This window comes from Capricornis sumatraensis, chromosome 1 (genome assembly GCF_032405125.1).
Source record: "Capricornis sumatraensis isolate serow.1 chromosome 1, serow.2, whole genome shotgun sequence".
Lineage (NCBI taxonomy): Eukaryota > Metazoa > Chordata > Mammalia > Artiodactyla > Bovidae > Capricornis > Capricornis sumatraensis.
This window is the reverse complement of record NC_091069.1, coordinates 197564549-197589425: the sequence shown is the minus strand read 5'-3', so window position 1 is coordinate 197589425 and position 24877 is coordinate 197564549. Positions and strand designations below refer to the sequence as shown.

At 38.4% G+C, this 24877-nt stretch overlaps 1 protein-coding gene across 1 annotated transcript in view; it reads left to right on the top strand.

The window, feature by feature from the left end:
• The window catches only part of NAALADL2 (N-acetylated alpha-linked acidic dipeptidase like 2), an 887009-nt gene that overhangs the window by 787800 nt on the left and 74332 nt on the right, over nt 1–24877 (top strand). Inside the window, exon 13 of the mRNA XM_068968824.1 lies at nt 4231–4324. Within this exon, the coding sequence (XP_068824925.1) occupies nt 4231–4324 (94 nt within the window). The remainder of the gene's footprint in view (nt 1–4230; nt 4325–24877) is intronic.

The window sequence follows — 24877 nt, the reverse complement described above, 5'->3', positions numbered from 1 at the left end:
TAAAAGTTGAGCCTTTAGATGTTGAGTCTTAACATTTCCTCTTCAAGGAGAAATTGAGACTTCTGAGTTCCTTTCCTATTGTATATCGCTGTGATGGGGTAGAGTTTATAGCAAGAACATGTCTCAGACTTTGTTATTCATTTCAATGTTTTTTTTTTTTTTTTTTAATTGTTGTTCCCCCAGTGTGCCAGGGTCATTTCATGACTTCTGGATTTTATTTTCAAAATGGAATTGTTTCATGTATAGCTGTAGACTCAATGTATCTGTGGGAGGAGGGGAGTTCAGGAACCTCCTATGTTATTATCTTAACTGCACCTAGTAAGGCTTATACTCAATGTTTTCAATATAGGGTTAATTCCTCCACTATCTGAGAAGGCCTGACAAATAGCTGAGGAAAGAAGAGAAGTAAAAGATGAAGGATAAAAGGAAATATATATCTATCTGAATGCAGAGTTCCAAAGAATAGCTAAGACCAATATGAAAGTCTTCCTAAGTGATCAGCTGCAAAGAAAGAGGAAAACAATAGAATGGGAAAGACTAGAGATTTAAGAAAATTAGAGATACCAAGGGAACTTTTCATGCAAAGATGGGCATAATAATGGACAGGAATGGCATGGACCTAACAGAAACAGAAGACATAAAGAAGAAGTGGCAAGAATACACAAAAGAACTATGCAAAAAAAGATCTTAAATACCCAGATAACCATGATGGTGTGATCACTTACCTAGAGCCAGACATCTTGCAGAGTGGAATCAAGTTGACCTTAGGAAGCATGACTATGAACAAAGCTAGTGGAGGTGATGGAATTCCAGTTGAGATATTTCAAATCCTAAAAGATGATGCTGTGAAAGTGCTGTGCTAAATATGCCAGCAAATTTGGAAAACTCAGCAGTGGCTACAGAACTAGAAAATGTCAATTTTCATTCCAATTCCAAAGAAGAGCAATGTCAAAGAAGGTTCAAACTATGGCACAGTTGCACTCATATCACATGCTACCAAAGTAATGCTCAAAATTCCCCAAGCTAAGTCTCAACCGTATATGTACCAAGAACTTCCAGATATGCAAGCTGGACTTAGAAAAGGCAGAGGAACCAGAGATCAAATTGCCACCATCCATTGGATCATACAAAAAGCAAGAGAATTTCAGAAAACATCTACTTCTGCTTCATTGACTATGCTAAAGCCTTTGACTGTGTGGATCACAACAAACTGTGGAAAATTCTTAAATAAATAGGAATATCGATCACCTTACCTGCCTCTTGAGAAATCTGTATGCAGGTGAGAAAACAATTGTTAGAATTGGACATGGAGCCATGGACTGGTTCAAAATTGGGAAAGGAGGATGTCAAGGCTGTGTATTGTCACCTTGTTTATTTAATTTATATCCAGAGTACTTCATGTGAAATGCCAGATTGGATGAAGCACAAGATGGAATCAAGATTGCCAGGAGAAATATCAACAACCTCAGATATGACGATGACATGACCCTTATGGAAGAAAATGAAGAGAAACTTAAGAGCCTTTTGATGAAAGTGAAAGAAAAGAGTGAAAAAAACTGACTTAAAACTCAACATTCAAAAAATCAGGATCATGGCATCTGGTCCCATCACTTCATGGCAAATAGATGGGGAAAAATTGGTACCAGTGACAGACTTTATTTTCTTGGTCCCCCAAATCAATGCAGATGATGACTGCAGCCATGAAATTAAAAGACACTTGCTCCTTAAGACAAACCTAGACAGCATATTGAAAAGCAGAGACATTACTTTGCCAACAAAAGTCCACATAGTCAAAGCTATGATTTTTATGGTAGTCATGTATGGATTAGAGAGTTGCAGCATGAAGAAAGCTCAGCCTCAAAGTACTGGTGCTTTTGAGCTGTGGTGTTGGAGAAGACTCTTGAGTCCCTTGGATAGCAAGGAGATCAAACCAGTCAATCCTAAAGGACATCAGTTCTGAATATTCATTGGAAGGCCTGATGATGAAGCTGAAGCTCTAATACTTTTGGCCACCTGATGTAAAGAACTGACTCACTGGAAAAGACCTTGATGCTGGGAAAGATTGAAGGCATTAGGAGACAGGGACAACAGAGAATGAGATGGTTGGATGGCATCACCGACGCGATGGACATTGAGTTTGAGCAAGCTCCGGGTGTTGGTGATGGACTGGGAAGCCTGGCATGCTTCAGTCCGTAACGTTGCAAAGGGTTGGATACATTGACCAACTGAACTGAACTGAACTGATCTGCCTCTAGGCTTTCAAGATAATTGAATGAGATGACAAAATGTGTATAAAGCACTTTGAAAAGAAAGGAGCCTTATTTAAATGTAAAGGAAAGTTACTTTGTCATGCCTCAATTAAAATGAATTCCAGAATCCACAAAAAGGGTATGCAGTATGGTTTGTCTCTTCTCACTGCGTGGCACAGCATATACAAATCTCTCTCATGTGATTGAAGATGCAAATAAAGCCTATTTACTTGAAGCATTCCACCGTGGGCCAGGTGACTTGAAGTCCCAGGATTTGTTACCAGCTTCTTTTTGAAACATAGCAAGGTGGCTGGTTTATATTCTAGTTGTTCTAGCTGCCAAATGACTCAAAAGACCCAAAACAAAACAGCTTTCTACAGCAGCACAGGAAGAATCTGCCTTTCTCCTGCCTTCCGATTCTTTTATTTTAATCTTTTGTAATGTGTGGTTTCCAGATTCCAAAAATGTATACAAAACACGTCTGTTCTGTAGTTTCTATTCTCCAATGCAAATTGGAAAAAAGAAACCATAATGACTCTTAATCTTCTTTAAACACTCCTTTTACAAATAATTTATTTCCAAATACTGGTTTTCCATACATGGTTTAGAAGGGGTGGAGTGGGCTAGAAACAGGATTCATATCAACATGTTGCATATAATGCTTTTTTCCTGAATAGCTAACAGCATGGTCAAAGTAGGCAGTTTCCTAGGATTTTTGTGATCATATGCTGAGGATAAAATGCTGCAAAATACTTGAGGCATTTGGGGAGAAGTGGTTGTTACATTGGGAGACAAATGTCTCAAAGAAATAAAGGGATCTCAAAGGTGTTTTCTTTTCCTGTTCCTAAGAAATACATTACCTATTATCATTATGATATAAATTGTGCAAACAACTGGGAAATATAACTTTTAAATATTAAATGAAATTTGACCCTTGTTAAATGTGTTGATTTGAATATTTAACATCACATTCTCCTTGTAAGTTGCTTCTTTTATATGTTCTTTATGGTCTCAAATTAGTGTGTTCATTTCCCCTGTGTAGTTTCACAAGACAATGTTTTCATTCATTAACAAAATTTCATAGTACATTAATAACAACAACACAGTCAAATTTCCCTGTGTGCCAGCTTCAGGGTTAAAAGAGATCTAGGGACATTTGTTAAGCCCAGGTAAATATTAAATATCACTTGAGGGGGTGGGGAGTAACAATGGCATTTGCCCCCAGCCCGAAGTTCCTTAGAGATGTATAAAAATGCATGACTTGTTCAGTCTATTAAGCAGATGCTAGTTCAGCTGTAGTGCATATATTGGTTTTCAGACCCAGTTTTGGAGTGCAGTGGTAGAAACATGCATGTGTGAAAATTCCAGGTACGAGTTTAGAGAATGCCATTTAAATTTTTATATTTTTATAATTTAATTTAAACATTAATATCAGAGATATATAAATGGTATTAGTTTTGATAAAGTTTGGAAAACTGATTACGAATATAGTAAAGCATGAAGTATGTGGATTTTAAAGGATATTAACAATTATATCTTACATGAAATTAACTGATCATTAATTTTGTCTGGAATTTTCCTAGCTCTTATAATCAGCTATTGATTTGCAGTTGTTCCTCTTGATGGTTTTATCATGTGACATTCTGAACTGTTTTATAAGGAATTGTTTTAAAGTTTATGTTTAACAACTCCTTCAACTAGGGAAACTATTTCTTAATATTTTAGCCCAAAAGAAATAAAATATTTTATCTTCTTATACTAGTCTGAGACATGGAAAATATACTGAGAACATTTTTTTTTTTTCTTTTCAGAAAGACAAAAGTTTTTTTAAAGGTTTTAAAAAAGGAATTTTATAAAAATAAATTTGCCCTCTTTTTTTAAAAAAACTCTAGATAAGAGTATAAAATTGCATGCAATAATGAAAAACAAACAAAAACCCTTCATACTAAATTCTAGTGTTTTTTATTTCTTTTTCTTTCAGCTCTCAGGAGAAGTGATTTTGCAAATTGCCAGTGAACCAGTTCTGCCCTTTAATGCTCTTGATATAGCTTTAGAAGTTCAAAACAACCTTAAAGGTAATTTTTCTTTGAATTATAGTAATTTTAGCAAATGAAAATGTTCAACTAATTTTCAACAGGTATAAAGTTAACAACAACTATTTCACTAGGTATGGTAATGTGGCACTTTCCTTCATATAGAGGATAATGTTGAGAAGAGCTTAGAGGAATGTTGTCTGCCATGTCAATAAGAATGAGGTTGGTAAAGAATCTGCCTGCAGTGCAGGAAACCTGGGTTTGATCTCTGAGTCAGGAAGATCCCCTGGAGGAGGGCATGGCAACCCACTCCAGTATCCTTTCCTCGAAAATCTCATGGACAGAGGAGCCTGGTGGGCTACAGTTCATGGGGTTGAAGGAGTTGGACATGACTTAGCAATTAAACCACCACATGCCTAATATTCAGTCAGTTCAAACAATATTGGCTGAAAGTTTGTGCTTTGAGATTGTTTTCTGTGAAGTATGAGCTGGGTCCATTTGACTGAAGTGTTGGCTCATTCTAGATTAAGGCTGACAAGGAGGAAACCAGGAAATTATTTCCATAGTCTCCATTTCAGTTGCTTCATGTTTGCATATATCTCTTTCTAAAATTTTTAATATCACCCTAATAATTACCTTTATTTTCCCTTTTTCTATATATAAACCTTTCAACCAAACTTTTAGTTTATCTCTATTCAACAAATACAAAGGGCAGTGTTGTAAATAATTTAAAAGTGCACCCTCCTTTTCTTTGAGCCACACATCTTACTACCATATAATTTGTAAACATGCATTTCTCAATATAAAAGCAAATATTTTCACTATAGTACTTAAGCAGTAATTCTTGGAAAATGGGTCAGTCTAAAGAGCCAAATAGTTCTAGTATCTAAAGGTTTAATACTTTGAAAATTTTGACTACCTGAATTCATTCTTAATCCAGAGAGTACTACAATAAAATATTTTTTCCCCTCAGTGATTCTTATGACTTTTATTATATTGGCTGTAAAATTGTGACCTTGGGAACAATTGAGCTGTTTAGGGCCTTTTACTCCTATACTAAATGGCCTCATATTACTCTACTCTGGGGATATTTAAGCTTGTCTCTATTTTGTCAAGCTTCATTTTATTGTTGTCAGTATGACTACCTGTAGCAGTCACTCTATCCTCCATTTAAAATTTTCTCTTATTTATTTATTATTATTATTTTTTTACTTTACAATATTGCCACACATCAACATGAATCTGCCACAGGTGTACACGTGATCCTAATCCCAAACCCCCCTCCCACCTCCCCGCCCACACCATCCCTCTGGGTCATCCCAGTGCACCAGCCCCAAGCATAACCAAGTATACGGTATTTTATAAAATAAGAATGGTTTAAGCATAATAAAGGGTTAAAAACTTCTGTGAATAATACATTCTTTGCAAGGATTTCTTTTAACCATCTATTTTATTTGTTCTGTAGACTGTTTTGCTTTTCCTTTAGTTCTCATTTTCATACTTTAAAAAATTCAGTTGGTACTTCATATTATACTTAAAGCTTGCAGAGAACATATGGAAGAGACTTATTTGTATTAAAAGAAGATTTGTCCATCTATAAAGAATAACTCTCATGCATGGAAATGAACCTCAAGGAGTATACTGTGAAATAGTAACACTGTACAATAGAATTATAAATTATTTACAGGTTGCTTTTCTGAGTTCAGATCTATGATAAATGTTTAATACCTTTATAATAAAGATATCAAGATATATTTTTAAAATTAAGCAAAGCCAGCAAAACCAAAAGCAGTAGCAATACTGTCATTTTGAGTTACAAATTCTGTTATTTTTTAAACAATTGGGTGTACTTTTAAAATCTATAAGTAATATTTTAGCATTGTTATTTCTATATGAGTGTTTTAATTAATGTAGTCTACTTATGAAGGTCAGAAAAAAGTCCTAATGAGTCATTGAATCATTGTCAGAATTATATCATTACTGTTTTGTTTTTTTTTTTTTTTTCCTTTGTGTGTGTGTGAACAGGTAGTTAAGAATCTCTTTGAATGTACAGGAAAGTACTGTCTGTTTCTTCAGAAAATTGCACTTGTACAAAACAGTTTGCATATATCCCTCATATTTAACAAGATCTCCTGAACCCATTTATTCATTCATTTAACAAATATTTATTGACTATCCATGGTATTCCTCATATAGTTATATGACCAGAAAACCAAAACATAAATCCCAGCCTTTAGATAAATAAATAAAACAAAATTAAAATTTCTACTGCTAAGAAACTTATATACATGGTAGAAAAAAATTGCCATAAGTCAAAGGAATTTTTAAATTAGCTTTATGCTCAAATTGTTCTCTAATATCAATCAATTTGGAATAAATTTGTATTAAGTGTTACAGAGCACAGCTCAATGGAGGGATTTGGTCTGGGAATACACATGTGAGAGTTGTCCCAGATGAGATTTCTAATTGAGTGCAGATAGAGGACAGAAAGGAGAAGGCAATGGCACCCCACTCCAGTACTCTTGCCTGGAAAATCCCATGGACACAGGAGCCTGGTAGCAGCAGCAGCAGAGGACAGAAAGGGCTTCCTAGGTGGTGCAGTGGTGAAGAATCCACCTGCCAATGCAGGGGATGTAAGAGTTGGAGCCCACTGTTGGGAAGATCCCCTGGGGATGGTCATGGCACCCAACTCCAATATTCTTGCCTGGAGAATTCCATGGACAGAGGAGCCTGGCAGGCTACAGTCCATGGGGTCACAGAGAATCAGACAGGATGGAGCACAGCAGCAAAAGGACAGAAAAGGCTTATGATTTCTGGGCATGTCTACATTTAGAAATAGGAACAGAAGGGGAATCTGAGAAAGAGAATGAAAAGGAGACAAAGGATAAGAGACAAACTAGGTGAATGTGATATCTTGAAGCCAAGAGAATAAAAGCTTTGAAAGAGGAAGGAGGGATCCATTCCATCAAATACTACTACAGGTTAAGCAATGTGAGGACCAAGTATTGAATTAAGCAATTTGGAGGTCAATGGTGATCTCAACGAAAGCAGTTTTAGTAGAGTGGTATAAAAAATTGTCTGATTAGAGGGGTTCAAAGAAAATGAGAAGTGATAAATTGGGGTCTGGTGCTGTTAGATGTGGAAAAGGCAATGGTAACACTCCAGTACTCTTGCCTGGAAAATCCCATGGGTGGAGGAGCCTCGTAGGCTGCAGTCCATTGGGTCGCTAAGAGTCGGACACTACTGTGCGACTTCACTTTCACTTTTCACTTTCATGCATTGGAGAAGGGAATGGCAACACACTCCAGTGTTCTTCCTGGAGTATCCCAGGAATGGGGGAGCCTGGTGGGCTGCCATATATGGGGTCGCACAGAGTCAGACATGACCGAAGTGACTTAGCAGCAGCAGCAGCAGCAACAGCTGTTAGATGGAAAGCTTGGAGTTGAGAACAGTTCAATTCAGTTCAGTCGCTCAGTCATCTCAGACTCTGGTGAATGCTGCTGCTCCTGCTAAGTCGCCTCAGTCACGTCTGACTCTGTGCAACCCCATAGACGGCAGCCCATCAGGCTCCCCCGTCCCTGCAGCTATGAAATTAAAAGATGCTTACTCCTTGGAAGGAAAGTTATGACCAACCTAGATAGCATATTGAAAAGTCTTCTCTAATACCACAGTTCAAAAGCATCAATTCCTCAGTGCTCAGCTTTCTTCATAGTCCAACTCTCACATCCATACATGACCACTGGAAAAACCATAGCCTTGACTAGACACTTGGTTTTCTGGTCATATAACTATATGAGGAATACCTTGGACTCCAAGTAGATCCAACCAGTCCATTCTGAAGGAGATCAGCCCTGGGATTTCTTTGGAAGGAATGATGCTAAAGCTGAAACTCCAGTACTTTGGCCACCTCATGGGAAGAGTTGACTCCTTGGAAAAGACTCTGATGCTGGGAGGGATTAGGGGCAGGAGGAGAAGGGGATGCCCGAGGATGAGATGGCTGGATGGCATCACCGACTCAATGGATGTGAGTTTGAGTGAATTCCGGGAGATGGTGATGGACAGGGAGGCCTGGCGTGCTGCGATTCATGGGGTTGCAAAGAGTCGGACACGACTGAGCGACTGAACTGAACTGAACTGAAGTGTTTAGAAGAAATGTTTTAAGTGAGATGTCCTGTGTGCTGTGCTTACTCTCTCAGTCATGTCCGATTCTTTGTGAGCCCATGGACTGTAGCCCTCCAGGCTCCTCTGTCCATGGGGATTCTCCAGGCTTGAATACTGGAGTGTGTTTCCATGCCCTCTTCTAAGGGATCTTCCCAATCCAGGGATTGAACCCATGTCTCCTGCAGTGCAGGTAGTTTCTTTACCATCTGAATCATTAGGGAAGTCTTTAAGTGAGATAATTCAGCATAACTGTGTATTTTTTTCCCAACCTTCAGCTGAGGATTCAGGCATAGAACAGGCAGATTTGGATTTAATCAGAGCTGGGGCTTTGCTGGGAGGGGGCAAATGAGCTAGATAAGGTTAGGACAAATGAGAGAGTGTCTGAAAAGGAGTGCTCATACTGATGGACTGACATACCTAAATTGGGTGTGGAATAAAGTAACGATACAAAGGGATTGAGAGTGAGCACAAAGAACAGAGGATCAATAGACCTCATTTATTGTCAATCCAAATAATTAGAAAAAGTAAGTGGAAAAGACCCACAATTGGAATTGTTGAAAATCTGATCATAAAAAGAGTACAGATATTGGTAATGACAGCATCAGGGTTGAGGCAGGACCATGGAAGTGTGGTAGCTGATCAACAGAGGAAAAGAGCTGTGGAAAAAGAGGCCAGACTATGTCTATGTGGATATTGATATTGTCAAGAGCTAAGACAAGAGTAATTCTTATAAGAAACAGTGATTGAACCAGGAGGTAAAAATCTTCAGAGAATGATCAGGGACTTAAAGACACTTCATATTGTTCTCCTATGGCTAGTGGTATAGAGGGCCTGGGAGAAAAGAGAACTACTGCTGAAAAGTGATGTGACGGGAGCATTGTCAATAGTGGAGAGCCAGGTTTCATTTGAGGCAAACAATTAAAGAAAACAGTCTGAGAATAGGCCAGATTACTAATCCTTTCTTTGATAGCTGTATCTAAAAGCATGTCAGTACAGGGGAGACAATAAGACAAGATGAAACTGCAGTCATTCTACAGTGATTTCCACTGCAGGCCAGACATGACAAAGTCTAGATGAAACCCCCTTGAAAATCTCAGGTTCTCAGCTGGATGAGCCAGGAGCATTTTGGCTTCTTGCTGTTATATCGGATTGTTTCTTCTTTGGTTATTGGTTATTTTTGAGTTTTGCTTCTTTTGATGTGAAACTCCTTGAGTCTCCCTGTCACTTTCACTCAGAAAGATGTGGCCAGACTTGAGATACACCCATACTAAAAAGACAAAGCAAAGGAAAACAAAATGTAACCCCCAAAATAGGCAAAAATTATTCCTTTACAATGACCTGGCTATAACTATTTGATCAAAGGGATATGACTAGTCACCTTTAAGCTATACATGTTTTTAGTCATCAAGATTTAAAACTATATGAATTACCTGAATCAGTAGAAGATTATTTAAATGTTTGCTAAATTGTGGGCAATTTGGTTTACTTATTCTGTTTTGACTACTTTGGTTATAACCTTAGTTTTAAAATAGGATATTTTAATGTTCTAAGCATGAATAATGGACATCACTTATCAACAACTAAGTAAATATTTGTTTCAATTTTAGCTACAATGCTAGATGATTTCACTAGCAAAACAGAGTTCCTATACCATGTTAAATGAAACATATAGTTTTATTGCTTGATACAAGCTTTAATTGTTGATATATTTTCTTATATTTCTATGACAGTTAATGGTGCTTAGTCTTAAGTTCTCAACTACAGTTTAAAAAAATGACCTTCAAGGCTGAACTATAAAATAGTTTCTCCTTACTGCAAAGAGTTTAAGTATGAAGGTCTCTGAAACCCAATTGCATTTTCAATGGTGTAATTTTTACCCCTTGACAACCAGCCATCTTGTTTATTTATTACACTAGTTTACGGTAGCAGCAGACCATTCTCTATCCTTCTCACAACCCCCAGAAAGAAGGATAATTTACCAGTGAATAATTTGTTTGAGTTGATTTATTAGATGGTTCTTGAAAGCTCATTTTGACTGAGTGACCTTGGCTCTTAATATTTGGTCAATGCCAAGCACATAATAGAGGATGAATATTTATAACATGGCTGGTGCATGGGGATATAGTATAAATAGTGACTGATAAGATAACTGACATGCATCAGATGTATTTATGACAAATTAAAGTATGTCCAAAAAATGCACACACAAGCCAATGGTTCTAGTTTATGGGGGCAAAGAAGAGTGTCAGGAATAAGTAAAGTTGAACTTACCACACCCTTGAACCTGGAAGCCAATTAAGGAGTAAGCACTTCATGACCTTACTAAGTTTGCAGTTTCTCACTTTATCCATTTTTTAATGCAAAAACAGCACTTCAAAATAACCACTGTATAGTTCTGATAGTTTTTGTTTAAGTTTATAGTTTCTCACTTTATCTACTTTGTAATGCAAAAATAGCACTTCAAAAGAATTAACAACTGTGTAATTCTGATGCTTTTTGCTTTCTTCACCAGAATCCTGGATTTTAATTATTTAGCATGATTATAAAAAATACAAATGACCAAATAAAGTAAAAATAATTTTCATTTGATCTGGCTATGTACACATTTAGTGCAACAATACAATTTCAAACTGTGTGGCTTGTTGCTACCTCTGATTGTCTCACTCAATGTGAAATGGTTGTTGGCAGCTTTTCTGCTGTTTTTTGAAATGCTAACAATGCTGATTTGATCTGACTTTTTTCTTTGTTTGTTTCTTTATAAGCTTTAATAATTCTTTAGTGTCAATCACTTCATTTTTGGAGGAGGGATAGTATTTCAATGTGATGATGCCACTGAGGCAAGCTCTGTGATTTCTTTAAGATTTGTAGTTTCCTATTTTCACTTGTCATGTTGGTCCTTTACTACAATCCCAAGTGATTGGGACCTGTGTAATGTCTTCCCCCCCCCCCTTTCTGAGTAATATAAGATGAATTTCCCAATTTGCAAATAAATGTGCACTTTATAAATTGCATGATCACATCCTCAGTCTGTCTGTATCCAGTCTTGGTTTTAGTGACTACCAATTCAAACTCTGGACCAGCCTATAGATAGTAAAGGGTAGATATCTGGTTCTGTGTTCTCCCTGAGAAATCTGAAGCAGATCATCTAAAATCCAAATATTTCCAGGGAAAGATTGTGTTTCCAAGGGAATTCTGAACCATGCCAGATTAGTAGTGGTCTGAACTAGCATTTCTGGAACAGAGTTTTTGGTGTGACAAGGACTTAAAAACATTCTCTGAGAAGTGCTTACCCAAATTGGTAGAGAATTTTGATAAGAGATTAACCATTCATTGGGTGTAAATTCCTAAAAAAATGTGTTTAGTTTCAGTCTCCATTATATTTCTCTATGGATTCTGATTATATAACTATATTACAGATTGTATTTCATTTATTAATATTCCACACCTCATCCAAAAAGGAATGCGAGACAGCTAGGTCTGCAACAAATCTGATCGTTTCTAAAATGTCAGTGTTTGTCTCCTGAAATTCGATTTTCTTTCTCCTCATTTCTCTTTGAACTCATATTTTTATTGCATAATGTTCCTTAATTATTATCCTAAATATGATGTCTCCTTTGTTTTTCTCAAAGTTATACTTTCTTTGCTCCGTTTTACCCATCTCACAATTTGTTGCTATTCATACAGCTTTCTTTTGTGATCATCATTTTCTTCCCTGCTCTGAATACTTTATCCAAATCTGCTTGAAGGTTTCTTTCCACATGTGTCACTACATTGATTGAAATAGATTAATGACTTAGTATCGTTTTTACTATCACAATAATGAACTATTATATTGTGAATTGGTTTTTCTAAGAGTAGTTTTAGGATAAAACCCTGTTTCCATGACAGGATAGCACTACAATCCATTAGGCTTTAAGTGTTGCTTCACTGGCAACACTTACAAAGTCACTTTTTTTAAAAGATACTTTTAATTATAGCTTGTAATAGAGCATAAAGTACCCTGCCCTCATGTTGATTAATTGTATTAAAGCCTTTTCTTTTTCAGTTTCTTGGTTTAGTCAAAGCATAATTAAACTCACATGTTTTATTAAATATAAAATTCCAACTTTCTGCCTCAGGAAGAGAGTGATAAAAAATAAACCACACATTAATTTAATTCATTCAAGAAAGCTTGTACTCACTCTTCCAGAACCACCAATAACCAGATCATGTAGTTGCAAACAATGCAGTGGCCACATCTGTGAACCATAAAAAGAGCCTCTGGTTCAATTTCTGTGCTAGGCAGACAGACACTGTTGGGAGAACCCATTCAATGCAATATATGAAAAGTCTTGCTAGAGTTCCTTCTGCCTTGGCTACCTGGAATTTTTAGATAATATTTGAATGCAAGATAATCTTTAGAGGGCAGGAGGAGAAGGGAACAACAGAGGATGGGATGGTTGGATGGCATCACCAACTCAATGGACATGAGTTTGGGTAAACTCTGGGAGTTGGTGATGGACAGGGAGGCCTGGGATGCTGCGGTTCATGGGGTCGCAAAGAGTTGGACATGACTAAGCAACTGAACTGAACTGAACTGAACTGAACTGAACTGAACTGAACTGAACTGAATCTTTAGAATGTGTTGCCTCTGTTTTTAAAAGTGGCCCACCTGATTCTTCTAAACATGCCACTTTGGCATCTTTGCAAAAAGAATTTCTACTGTGTTCAGTTTAGAAACAATTATCCATTGTCTTCTGGCATATTGCATTTTGAAAATAATATCCTTTTATGCATTGTAGAATCAATGTTAGATTTTTGAGTATCAGCAGTGCCGTAGCTCTCACACTTCTTTCTCTACCTGCATTTTTGTTTGTTTAACGTCTTTAAATAACCAGCTGAGATGATTCATTGTGATTCATACTAAAGAAGGCAGCATGAAGAATAGAAAATGTAGGATAATAAAGGACTGTTGTTTCCCCTGGCTGAAATCATATTGGAAATTTCTTTTCTTCTCTTTAGTGATGCCACAAGATATTTTTAAGACAACATTAAGTAGCACGCACCACCCCCCCCAACAAATAATCTTCTATTCTGCTTTTAACTGCTGTGTTATGCAGAACATAAATCATACTCTTTCTTAGCACTATAAATCAGTGAAATCTAAGCTGTGATTGTGCAATTGTTAGCACCTTTAAAATTGTGATAAGCTCAATCTGTAGAAGAAGATATACTGTGAAATACTGTTAAAGTAAAAGGCTATGTTAGTTTGATATAAAAATATAGTTTTAGAGTATGACCAGTACATTTCATTCTTAATTCAAAATGAAATTGAGTCAGTTTTTAAAAGTACAGCCACAAAGCAGAACCAAAAGACAGATATAAACTAAAACTTTTTGAAGTATGAAACTCGAGAGGCCACAATAGTAGGCAGTAAAATCATTATTTAAAATACGACAGTTATAAATTTGTTCAGGTGACTGCAGAACAAATATAATACCCATGGGTTTCTGCCAAGCAGAAACTCATCAAGGTATGAAGTGCTACAGGATAAGAGGTTGTTTGTGCTGGTCTCAGACCCTGGCAGGTTGGAACATCTGTAGGCTCAAGGAGTGTAGTCAGCCCTGTAGTTACTGTTCGTACCCAGAAGCTTTACAGGCCTTGTGGGTAGGACGTTTATTAAATAACTTTAAGTGTCTGATCTATTGTTGGAAGGTATTTAAGGATGCTATACCAAGGGTACTAAGAACACATTTTCTGGGAGGCACCTTGCCATTTTAGGGGTCACTCCCCAAAACCCAGGTAATGTGCTAACAGCCTTACGTTCTTTGTGACATTTAACTTTACTCTAACCTCATGGGCTGAGCTGAGTATTACGACCAATTTAAAGATTAAGAAATTGCCTAGGAAGGGTCTTACTTGGGTGTATACATTTATGTGGTAAATTTAGGACTGGAATATAGGTCCATCAGATTCCAAGGCCTCTGCTCTCCCACTACGCTACGCTGCTTCTGACTGGGGAGAAGAGCACAGGGAGATTGTTGGCTAGAAGGCAGGGAACTCTCTGAGGAGTAGGGATCTGCTTCCTCCAGTATGTTTTAGAGTCTCCTGAAGTGGCTTGTCTAGATCTCAATATCCATCTCTATATCCACTGACTCGTAATTCCTCCTTCCTTCACTCTTCCCTTTTCCTCTTCACTTAATATTAATACTGATTATAATATCCAGCCCTGTCCTTTCTACAGAAACCTGGAAAAATGGAAGGGTTTAAGTTAGACGTGGGTTCATCCTCCAGAAGGATGAAGACTGAGAGAAATGTGGGAAGACCAATCAATATTATTATTTCTAGATGGAACACCCTACCTCAGCTGCTTTAATATAGGTAGTTTCCAGACTATCAAGAGTTCCATTAGAGGTTGGTTTCTGTGTAATTTCATGATCTCGCAAGTTTCACGTCTTCCCTGGGATCTAATTAGAATATTGCTATACACGATGATGTATTCCTTCATCTTTAAGAGCATTATTTCACTTCATACTTATTTGTTCCATGTTTTTGGATTATTTATAACTAGATTAGGAATTTATTAAGACTACATATTTAGTCTTATGTGTCTTACAGAACCGGTACTTATAAAACAGTACACAAAATAGGACTCAATAAGTAGTTGGTGAAAATATATTTGTATTTTGCATAGAAATGGAGGAAAAAATGCGAACTGTTTTCATTTGAAATTTAGAAGTACATTTCAATTATCTCTTGAATAACGTCAAGATAATTTTAATAGGTAGTCTCAATAATTTTATATTAAGGTTTATATTCAATATTTATCACAAATCGTTATGTTCTACCATGCTGCAAAAACATAATGATTGGCTTTTCACCAAGGGCAAAGATATAAAAGGGTCCATTTTAAAGGTTGATTGTATTATACAGAGTGAATTAAGTCAGAAAAAGAAGCACCAATACAGTATATTAATGTATATATGTAGAATTTAGAAAGATGGTCAACTATGACCCTATATGCAAGACAGCAAAAGAGACACAAATATAAAGAACAGACTTTTGGACTCTGTGGGAGAAGGTGAGGGTGGGATGATTTGAAGAACAGCACTGAAACATATATATTGCCATATGTAAAACAGATGACCAGTGCAAGTTCGAGGCATGAAGCAGGGGACTCAAAGCCAATGCCCTGGGACCACCCAGAGTGGGGAAGGAGGTGGGTGGGGCTTCAGGATGGGAGGACACATATACATCCATGGCTGATTCATGCCAATGTGGGCAAAAGCCACCACAATATTGTAAAGTAACTAGCCTCCAATTAAAATAAATTAATTTAAAACAATAATAGTCAAGAAGTAGAAAGAAAGAAATAAAGATTGGTTGTCTAGTTCTATATTTTTTAAAGAAATATAGATGATTTATAATGTATTAATTACTGTTATACAGCAGTGACTCAATTATACATACACACACACACATGCATGCACACACACATGCACACACACACATATATACAGTTGTTTTCATATCATTTTCCATTATGGTTTATCAGTATATTCAATAATGTTCCCTATACTATACAGTAGGGTATTGTTGTTTATCCATTCTATGTATATTAGGTTACATATGTCAATCTCAAATTCCAAATCCACCACTCTTCTACCCCCTACCCCCTAGCAAACACTAGTCTATTCCCTATGTTTGTGATTCTGATTCTGTTTCATAATTATTTTCATTTGTGTCATATTTTAGATTTCATATATAAGTGAAATCATATAATACATGTGTTTCTCTTTCTGACTAGGTCCATCCGTGTTGCTGTGAATGGCATCATTTTTTTTCTTTTTATGGCTGAGTAGTATTCCATTCTACATATGTAAAACATCTTTAATATCCATTCATCTGTCTGCGGACATTTAGGTCATTTCCATGTTTTGGCTATTGTGAGTAATGTTGCTATGAAGATAGGAGTGCATATATATTTCCAAATTTTATTTTTGTCTAGGTATATGCCCAGGAGTGGGATTGGTGTACCAAATGGCAACTCTATTTTTAGTTATCTGAGAAACCTTCAAACTGTTTTCCACAGTGGCTGTACCAATTTATCTTTACACACACAGTGTATCATGGCTCCCTTTTCTCCACACCCTCTCTAACACTTGTTATTTGTATACTTTTTAATCATGGCCATTCTGACAAGTGTGAGATGATATTTCATTGTAGTTTTGATTTGCATTTCTTTCATAACTGATGATATTGAGCTTTTATCATCTACCTTTTGACAATTTGTATTTCTTTGGCTGTTGCTGTTGTTGTTCAGTTGCCCAAATAGTTGTGCCAACTATTTGCAACTGCATGGACTGCATCATGCCAGGCTCCTCTGTCCTTCACTATCACGTGGAGTTTGATCAAACTCATGTCCATTGAGTCAATGATGCCATCCAACGATCTCATCCTCCACGGCCCCCTTCTCCTCCTATCCTCAATCTTTCCCAGCATCAGGGTCTTCTCCAATGAGTAGGCTCTTTGAATCAGTTTTGGAGCTTTGCTTCAACATCAGTCCTTCCAATGAATGTTCAGTGTTGATTTCCTTTAGGATTGACTGGTTTGATCTCCTTGCTATCCAAGGGACTCTCAAGAGTCTTCTCCAGCACCACACACAGTTTCAAAGCATCAAAGCATCTTTGACCTTCAGTATCTTTGCTGCTAAGTCACTTCAGTCATGTCCGACTCTGTGCGACCCCATAGACGGCAGCCCACCAGGCTCCCCCATCCCTGGGATTCTCCAGGCAAGAACACTGGAGTGGGTTGCCGTTTCCTTCTCCAATCTTTATGGTCCTACTATTACATCGGTACATGACTACCAGAAAAACCTTAGCTTTGAATACATGGAACTTTGTCTAAAAGTGATATCTCTGCATTTTAAATGATGTCTAGGTTTGTCATAGTTTTTCTTCTAAAAACTAAGCATCTATTAATTTTTTGGCTACAGTCACCATCTGTAGTGATTTTCAGTTCATTTCAGTCACTTAGTCACGTCCAACTTTCTGCAACCCAATGGACTGCAGCATGCCAGGCTTCCCTGTCCATCATCAATTTCCAGAGCTTGCCCAAACTCATGTCCATTGAGTCGGTGATGCCATATACCATCTTATCCTCTGTCATCCCCTTCTCCTCCTGCCTTCAGCCTTTCCCAGCATCAGGGTCTTTTCAAATGAGTTGGTTCTTCACATCAGGTGGCCAAAGTATTGGAGCTTCAGCTTCAGTATCAGTCCTTCCAGTGTACATCCAGGACTGATTTCCTTTAGGATTGACTGGTTGGATCTCTGAAGTCTAAGATCTCAGAGTCTTCTCCAACACCAGAGTTCAATAGCACCAATTCTTTGGTGCTCAACTTTCTTTATGGTCCAACTCTCACATCCAAACATGAGTACTTGAAAACCATAGATTAGACTAGAGGATATTTATTGGCAAAGTAATGCTTCTTCTTTTTAACATGTTTTCTAGGTTTGTCATAGCTTTTCTTCCAAGGAGCAAGTGTCTTTTAATTTCATGGCAGCAGTCACGATCTACAGTGATTTAGGAGACCATGTAAATAAAGTCTCTCACTGTTTCCATTGTCTCCCCAACTATTTGCCATGAAGTGATGGGACCAAATGCCATGATCTTAGTTTTTTGAGTGTTGAGTTTTAAGCCAGATTTTTCACTCTTCTCTTTCACTTTCATCAAGAAGATATTTAGCTTCTCTTTCCTTACTGACATAACAGTGATGTCATCTGCATATCTGAGGTTATTGCTATCTCTCCCTGCAATCTTGATTCCAGCTTTTGCTTCATCAAGTCAAGCATTTTGCTTGAGGTACTCTGCATAAAAGTTAAATAGGCAAGGTGACAATATACAGTCTTTGTGAACTCCTTTCCCAATTTTGAACCAGTCTATTGGCCAAGAGGAGCTAGCCCACAGCCAAGGTAAGGAGCACTGGCTGTGCTTTGCTGGAGCAGCCATGAGGAGATACCCCAAGTCCAAGGAAGAAAAACCCAAGTAAGAAAGTAGGCTCTGAGAGAGGGCATCAGAGGGCAGACAGACTGAAACCACAATCACAGACAACTAGCCAATCTGATCACATGGACCACAGCCTTGTCTAACTCAATGAAACTAAGCCATGCCGTGTGGAGCCACCCAAGATGGATGGGTCATGGTGGAAATGTCTGACAGAATGTGGTCTACTGGAGAAGGGAATGGCAAGCCACTTCAGTATTCTTGCCTTGAGAACCCCATGAACAGTATGAAAAGGCAAAGAGATAGGACACTGAAACATGAACTCCCCAGGTCAGTAGGTCCCCAGTATGCTACTGGAGATCAGTGGAGAAATAACTCCAGATAGAATGAAGGGTTAGAACCAAAGCAAAAACACCACCCAGTTGTGGATGTGACTGGCTATAGAAGCAAAGTCTGATGCTGTAAAGAGCAATATTGTGTAGCAACCTGGAATGTTAGATCCATGAATCAAGGCAAATTGGAAGTAGTCAAACAGGAAATGGCAAGAGTGAACATCGACATTCTAGGAATAAGTGCTCTAAGATGGACTGGAATGGGTGAATTTAACTCAAATGACTGTTATATCTATTACTGTGGGCAGGAACCCTTAGAAGAAATGGAGTAACCATCATAGTCAATAAGAGAGTCCAAAATGCAGTACTTGGATGCAATCTCAAAAACAAGAAAATGATCTCTGTTTGTTTCCAAGACAAACCATTCAATATCATGGTAATCCAAACCTATACCCCAACAAGTAATGCTGAAGAAGCTGAAGTTGAATGGTTCTATGAAGCCCTACAAGACCTTCTAGAACTAACACCCAAAAAAGATGTCCTTTTCATTATAGGGGATTGAAATGCAAAAGTAGGAAGTCAAGAAGTACCTGGAGTAAACAGGCAACTTTGGCCTTGTAAGACAGAAGGAAGCAGGGCAAAGGCTAATAGAGTTTTGCCAAGAGAACGCACTGATCATAGCAAACACCCTCTTCCAACAACACAAGAGAAGATTCTCATAGGGAAAACACCAGATGGTCAACATTGAAATCAGATTGATTACAGTCTTTGCAGCCAAAGATGAAGAAGCTCTATACAGTTGGGAAAACAAGACTTGGAGCTGACTGTGGCTCAGATCATGAACTCCTTATTGCCAAATTCAGACTTAAATTGAAGAAAGTGGGGAAAACCACTAGACCATTCAGGTATGACCTAAATCAAATCCCTTATGACTATACAGTGAAGGGAGAAATAGATTTAAGGGACTAGATCTGATAGACATAGTTCCTGATGAACTATGGACAGAGGTTCGTGACATTGTACAGAGACAGGAATCAAGACCATCCCCAGGAAAAAGAAATGCAAAAAGGCAAAATGGCTGTCTGGGGAGGCCTTACAAATAGCTGTGAAAATAAGGAAGCAAAATGCAAAGGAGAAAAGGGAAGACATGCCCATTTGAATGCAGATTTCTAAAGAATAAAAGGAGAATTAAGAAAGCCTTCTTCAGTGATCAATAAAAAGAAATGGAGGAAAACAACAGAATGGGAAAGACTAGAGATCTCTTCAAGAAAATTAGAGATAACAAGGGAACATTTTATGCAAAGATGGGCTCAATAAAGGATAGAAATATTATGGACCTAACAGAAGCAAAGATATTAAGAAGAGGTGGCAAGAATACACAGAACTGTACAGAAAAAAATCTTCGCAACTGAGATAACCACAATGCTATGATCACTCACACTCACCTAGAGCCAGACATCTTGGAATGTGAAATCAAGTTGGCCTTAGGAAACATCACCACAAATAAAGCTAGTGGAGGTGATGGAATTCCAGTTGAGCTATTTCAAATCCTAAAAGATGATCTGTTAAAGTGCTGTACTCAACATGTCAGCAAATTTGGAAAATTCCGCAATGGCCACAGGACTGGAAAAGGTCAGTTTCCACTCCAGTCACAAAGAAAGGCAATGCCAAAGAATGCTCAAAATTCTCCAAGCCAGGCTTCAGCAGTATGTGAACTGTGAACTTCCAGATGTTCAAGCTGGTTTTAGAAAAGGCAGAGGAACCAGAGATCAAATTGCCAACATCTAATGGATCATCAAAAAAGCAAGAGAGTTATAGAAAGACATCTATTTCTGCTTTATTGACTATGCCAAAGCCTTTGACTGTGTGGATCAAAATAAACTGAGGAAAATTCTCAAAGAGATGGGAATACCAGATCACCAGACCTGGCTCTTGAGAAACCTGTATGCAGGTCAGGAAGCAACAGTTAGAAGTGGACATGAAACAACAAACTGGTTCCAAACTGGAAAAGGAGTACGTCAAGGCAGTACATTGTCACCCTGTTTATTTAACTTATATGCAGAGTACATCATGAGAAACACTGGGCTGGAGGAAGCACAAGATGGCATCAAGATTGCTGGGAGAAATATCAATAACTTCAAATATACAGATGACACCACCCTTATGGCAGAAAGTGAAGAAAAACTGAACAGCCTCTTGATGAAAGTGAAAGAGGAGAGTGAAAACGTTGGCTTAAAGCTTAACATTCAGAAAACTACGATCATGGCAAACAGTCCTATCACTTCATGGCAAATAGGTGGGGAAACAGTGGAAACAGTGGCAGTCTTTATTTTGGGGGGCTCCAAAATCACTGCAGATGGTGATTGCAGCCATGAAATTAAAAGATGCTTGCTCCTTGGAAGGAGAGTTATGACCAACCTAGACAGCATATTAAAAAGCAGAGACATTACTTTGTCAACAAAGGTCCATCTAGTCAATGTTATGGCTTTTCTAGTAGTCATGTATGAATGTGAGAGTTGGACTATAAAGAAAACTGAATGCTGATGAATTGTTGCTTTTGAACTGTGATGTTGGAGAAGACTCTTGAGAGTCCCTGGACTGCAAAGAGATCCAACCAGTCCGTTCTAAAGAAGATCAGGCCTGGGTGTTCATTGGTAGGACTGATGTTGAAGCTGAAACTCTGATACTTGGCCACCTGATGCAAAGTGCTGACTCACTTGAAAAGACCCTGATGCTTGGAAATATTGCGGGAAGGAAAGAAGGGTAAAACAGAGGATGAGATGGTTGGATGGCATCACCGACTCAATGAACCTGGGTTTGGGTAGACTCTGGGAGTTGTTGATGGACAGGGAGGCCTGGTGTGCTGTGGTTCCTGGGGTCGCAGAGTCGGACATGACTGAGAGACTGAACTGAACTGATTGTTTCATGACCAGTTCTAACTGTTGCTTCTTTATTTATTTATTTATTTGTTTTTATTTTTACTTTATTTTACTTTACAATACTGTATTGGTTTTGCCATACATTGACATGAATCCACCACGGGTGTACATGCGTTCCCAAACATGAACCGCCCTCCCACCTCCCTTCCCATAACATCTCTCTGGGTCATCACCGTGCACCAGCACCAAGCATGCTGTATCCTGCGTCGGACATAGACTGGCGATTCGATTCTTACATGATAGTATACATGTTACAATGCCATTCTCCCAAATCATCCCACCCTCTCCCTCTCCCTCTGAGTCCAAAAGTCCTTTATACACATCTGTGTCTTTTTTGCTGTCTTGCATACAGGGTCATCATTGCCATCTTTCTAAATTTCATATATATGTGTTAGTATACTGTATTGGTGTTTTTCTTTCTGGCTTACTTCACTCTGTATAATCGGCTCCAGTTTCATCCATCTCATCAGAACTGATTCAAATGAATTCTTTTTAATGGCTGAGTAATACTCCCTTGTGTATATGGACCACAGATTTCTTATCCATTCATCTGCTGATGGACATTTAGGTTGTTTCCATGTCCTGGCTATTATAAACAGTGCTGCGATGAACATTGGAGTACACGTGTCTCTTTCAATTCTGGTTTCCTTGGTGTGTATGCCCAGCAGTGGGATTGCTGGGTCATAAGGTAGTTCTATTTGCAATTTTTTAAGGAATCTCCACACTGTTCTCCAAAGTGGCTGTACTAGTTTGCATTCCCACCAACAGTGTAGGAGGATTCTCTTTTCTCCACACCCTCTCCAGCATTTATTGCTTGCAGATTTACGGATACAGAAAACCTCGAATAGCCAAAGCAATCTTGAAAAAGAAGAATGGAACTGGAGGAATCAACTTGCCTGACTTCAGGCTCTACTACAAAGCCACAGTCATCAAGACAGTATGGTACTGGCACAAAGACAGACATATAGATCAATGGAACAAAATAGAAAGCCCAGAGATAAATCCACACACATATGGACACCTTATCTTTGACAAAGGAGGCAAGAATATACAATGGAGTAAAGACAATCTCTTTAACAAGTGGTGCTGGGAAAACTGGTCAACCACTTGTAAAAGAATGAAACTAGATCACTTTCTAACACCGCACACAAAAATAAACTCAAAATGGATTAAAGATCTAAATGTAAGACCAGAGACTATAAAACTCCTAGAGAATATAGGCAAAACACTCTCCGACATAAATCATAGCAGGATCCTCTATGATCCACCTCCCAGAATTCTGGAAATAAAAGCAAAAACAAACAAATGGAATCTAATTAAAATTAAAAGCTTCTGCACAACAAAGGAAAATATAAGCAAGGTGAAAAGACAGCCTTCTGAATGGGAGAAAATAATAGCAAATGAAGCAACTGACAAACAACTAATCTCAAAAATATACAAGCAACTTATGCAGCTCAATTCCAGAAAAATAAACGACCCAATCAAAAAATGGGCCAAAGAACTAAATAGACATTTCTCCAAAGAAGACATACGGATGGCTAACAAACACATGAAAAGATGCTCAACATCACTCATTATTAGAGAAATGCAAATCAAAACCACAATGAGGTACCACTTCACACCAGTCTGAATGGCTGCGATCCAAAAATCCAAATAAATTTTCTAATTTTTCTTGATTCCTATTTATAGTTTCTAGTTCCTTTTTTTTTCAATTATCTGAATTTCTCTTGATAGACTTTCTTAACTCCTTCAGTATTCTCATTGTCTCCTTTTAGAAACCAGTGTATTAGACTGAAGAGGTCTGTTTCATCATTTGTTCTCTCAGGGGAAGTCTCTTGGTCTTTTAACTGGGAGTCGTGCTTTCGCTTCTTCTTTTTCCTTACATTCCTCCTACTCTGTAAGTTTAGGAGAAATAATTACTATGGTTGTGGAGGGCTATTTATGTGTGGGGCTGTTCCTGTGTAGCTTCTTTGGGTTTAGTATATTTGAAGCAAGGGCTGTTTTTAGTACAGTTGCCTGTCTTCTCTTTCCTCCGTGTGTGCTGGTCATTATCCCCTTGATAGGAATTAAGCAGATGCAGTGACTAGTGCCCACTCCTGGGGTTCTCAGTGTTGGCAGTCCAGGCACACCCCTGAGCATGCAGTGGGAGTGGGTATAGCTTGTGACCACTCCTGGAGTCTCGGAAGGAGACACTGGTGGCCTGTGACCACTCTTGACATCCACCTCTGGAGCCAATGAAGGCAGTGTCCTGCCCTCTGTAGGCATGAAGGGAAAGGCTACAATCTGTACCTCATTCATCCCATGCCCTCCAAACGATGGTGACTGGCCTATCAGGTGGTCCAGGGTTCCTCTTAGTAAACCGCCAGCCACAGTTTCATAGGATTCCCACTCCCTCAGTCTGTCTCAGCACAGTCAACCTCAGTCCTTTCCCCAGGTCCAATCCCTGAAGCCCAGGTTCCAGCATCCATCCCCCTCCAGCATTGGCAGACACGCATGTCAGGCTGGGGAGTGTAGGGCAGCGGCACCATCCATGCAGTTATCCGTCTGCTGTGGCTACCACAAACAGGCTGCTGTGCTCTCCTCTGAGACTCAGAGGCTCCCCTTTTGTCCCAGCCACTCTTCGTGATGGTGAGGGGGCTTCTCTAGGTACAGGAACCTTTCCTCTTTCACAGCTCTCTCTCAGGGGCATAGCTTCTGACCCAACTCCTTTTTTTTTTTTTTCCAATGTATTTTCATACCCAGTTACATGGAGATTTTCTTGGTCTTTCAGTAGTCTGAGGTCTTCTTCCAGTGTTCAGCAGATATTCTGTGAGGATCATTCTACATATAGATGTATTTTTGATATATTTCTGGGAGAAGGTGAGCTTCATGTGCTACTACTCTGCCATCTTGATCACTCCCTAATTCTTTTACCCTTTATATTACCCCTTTCCTTGTTCTTCAGAGGTTTGAGATGCCAGCCCATGGAAAGTAAAACTAGCTCCAGATTCATAAGCACTGAAAAATAAAATTGGGAATCCTTATGAAAGTATATATGGGGAGGAGTGTGATACAGTAGCAGGGAGGGGAGGCATGAGTTGGGGGAAGTGATAAGAAATAATGTCTATGAGAATAAAATCATTAGCAAAGCTGTTTAAGTATTTTGTGCGTGCCTTGAGCAAATGAGCTGGTACTAATTTGCA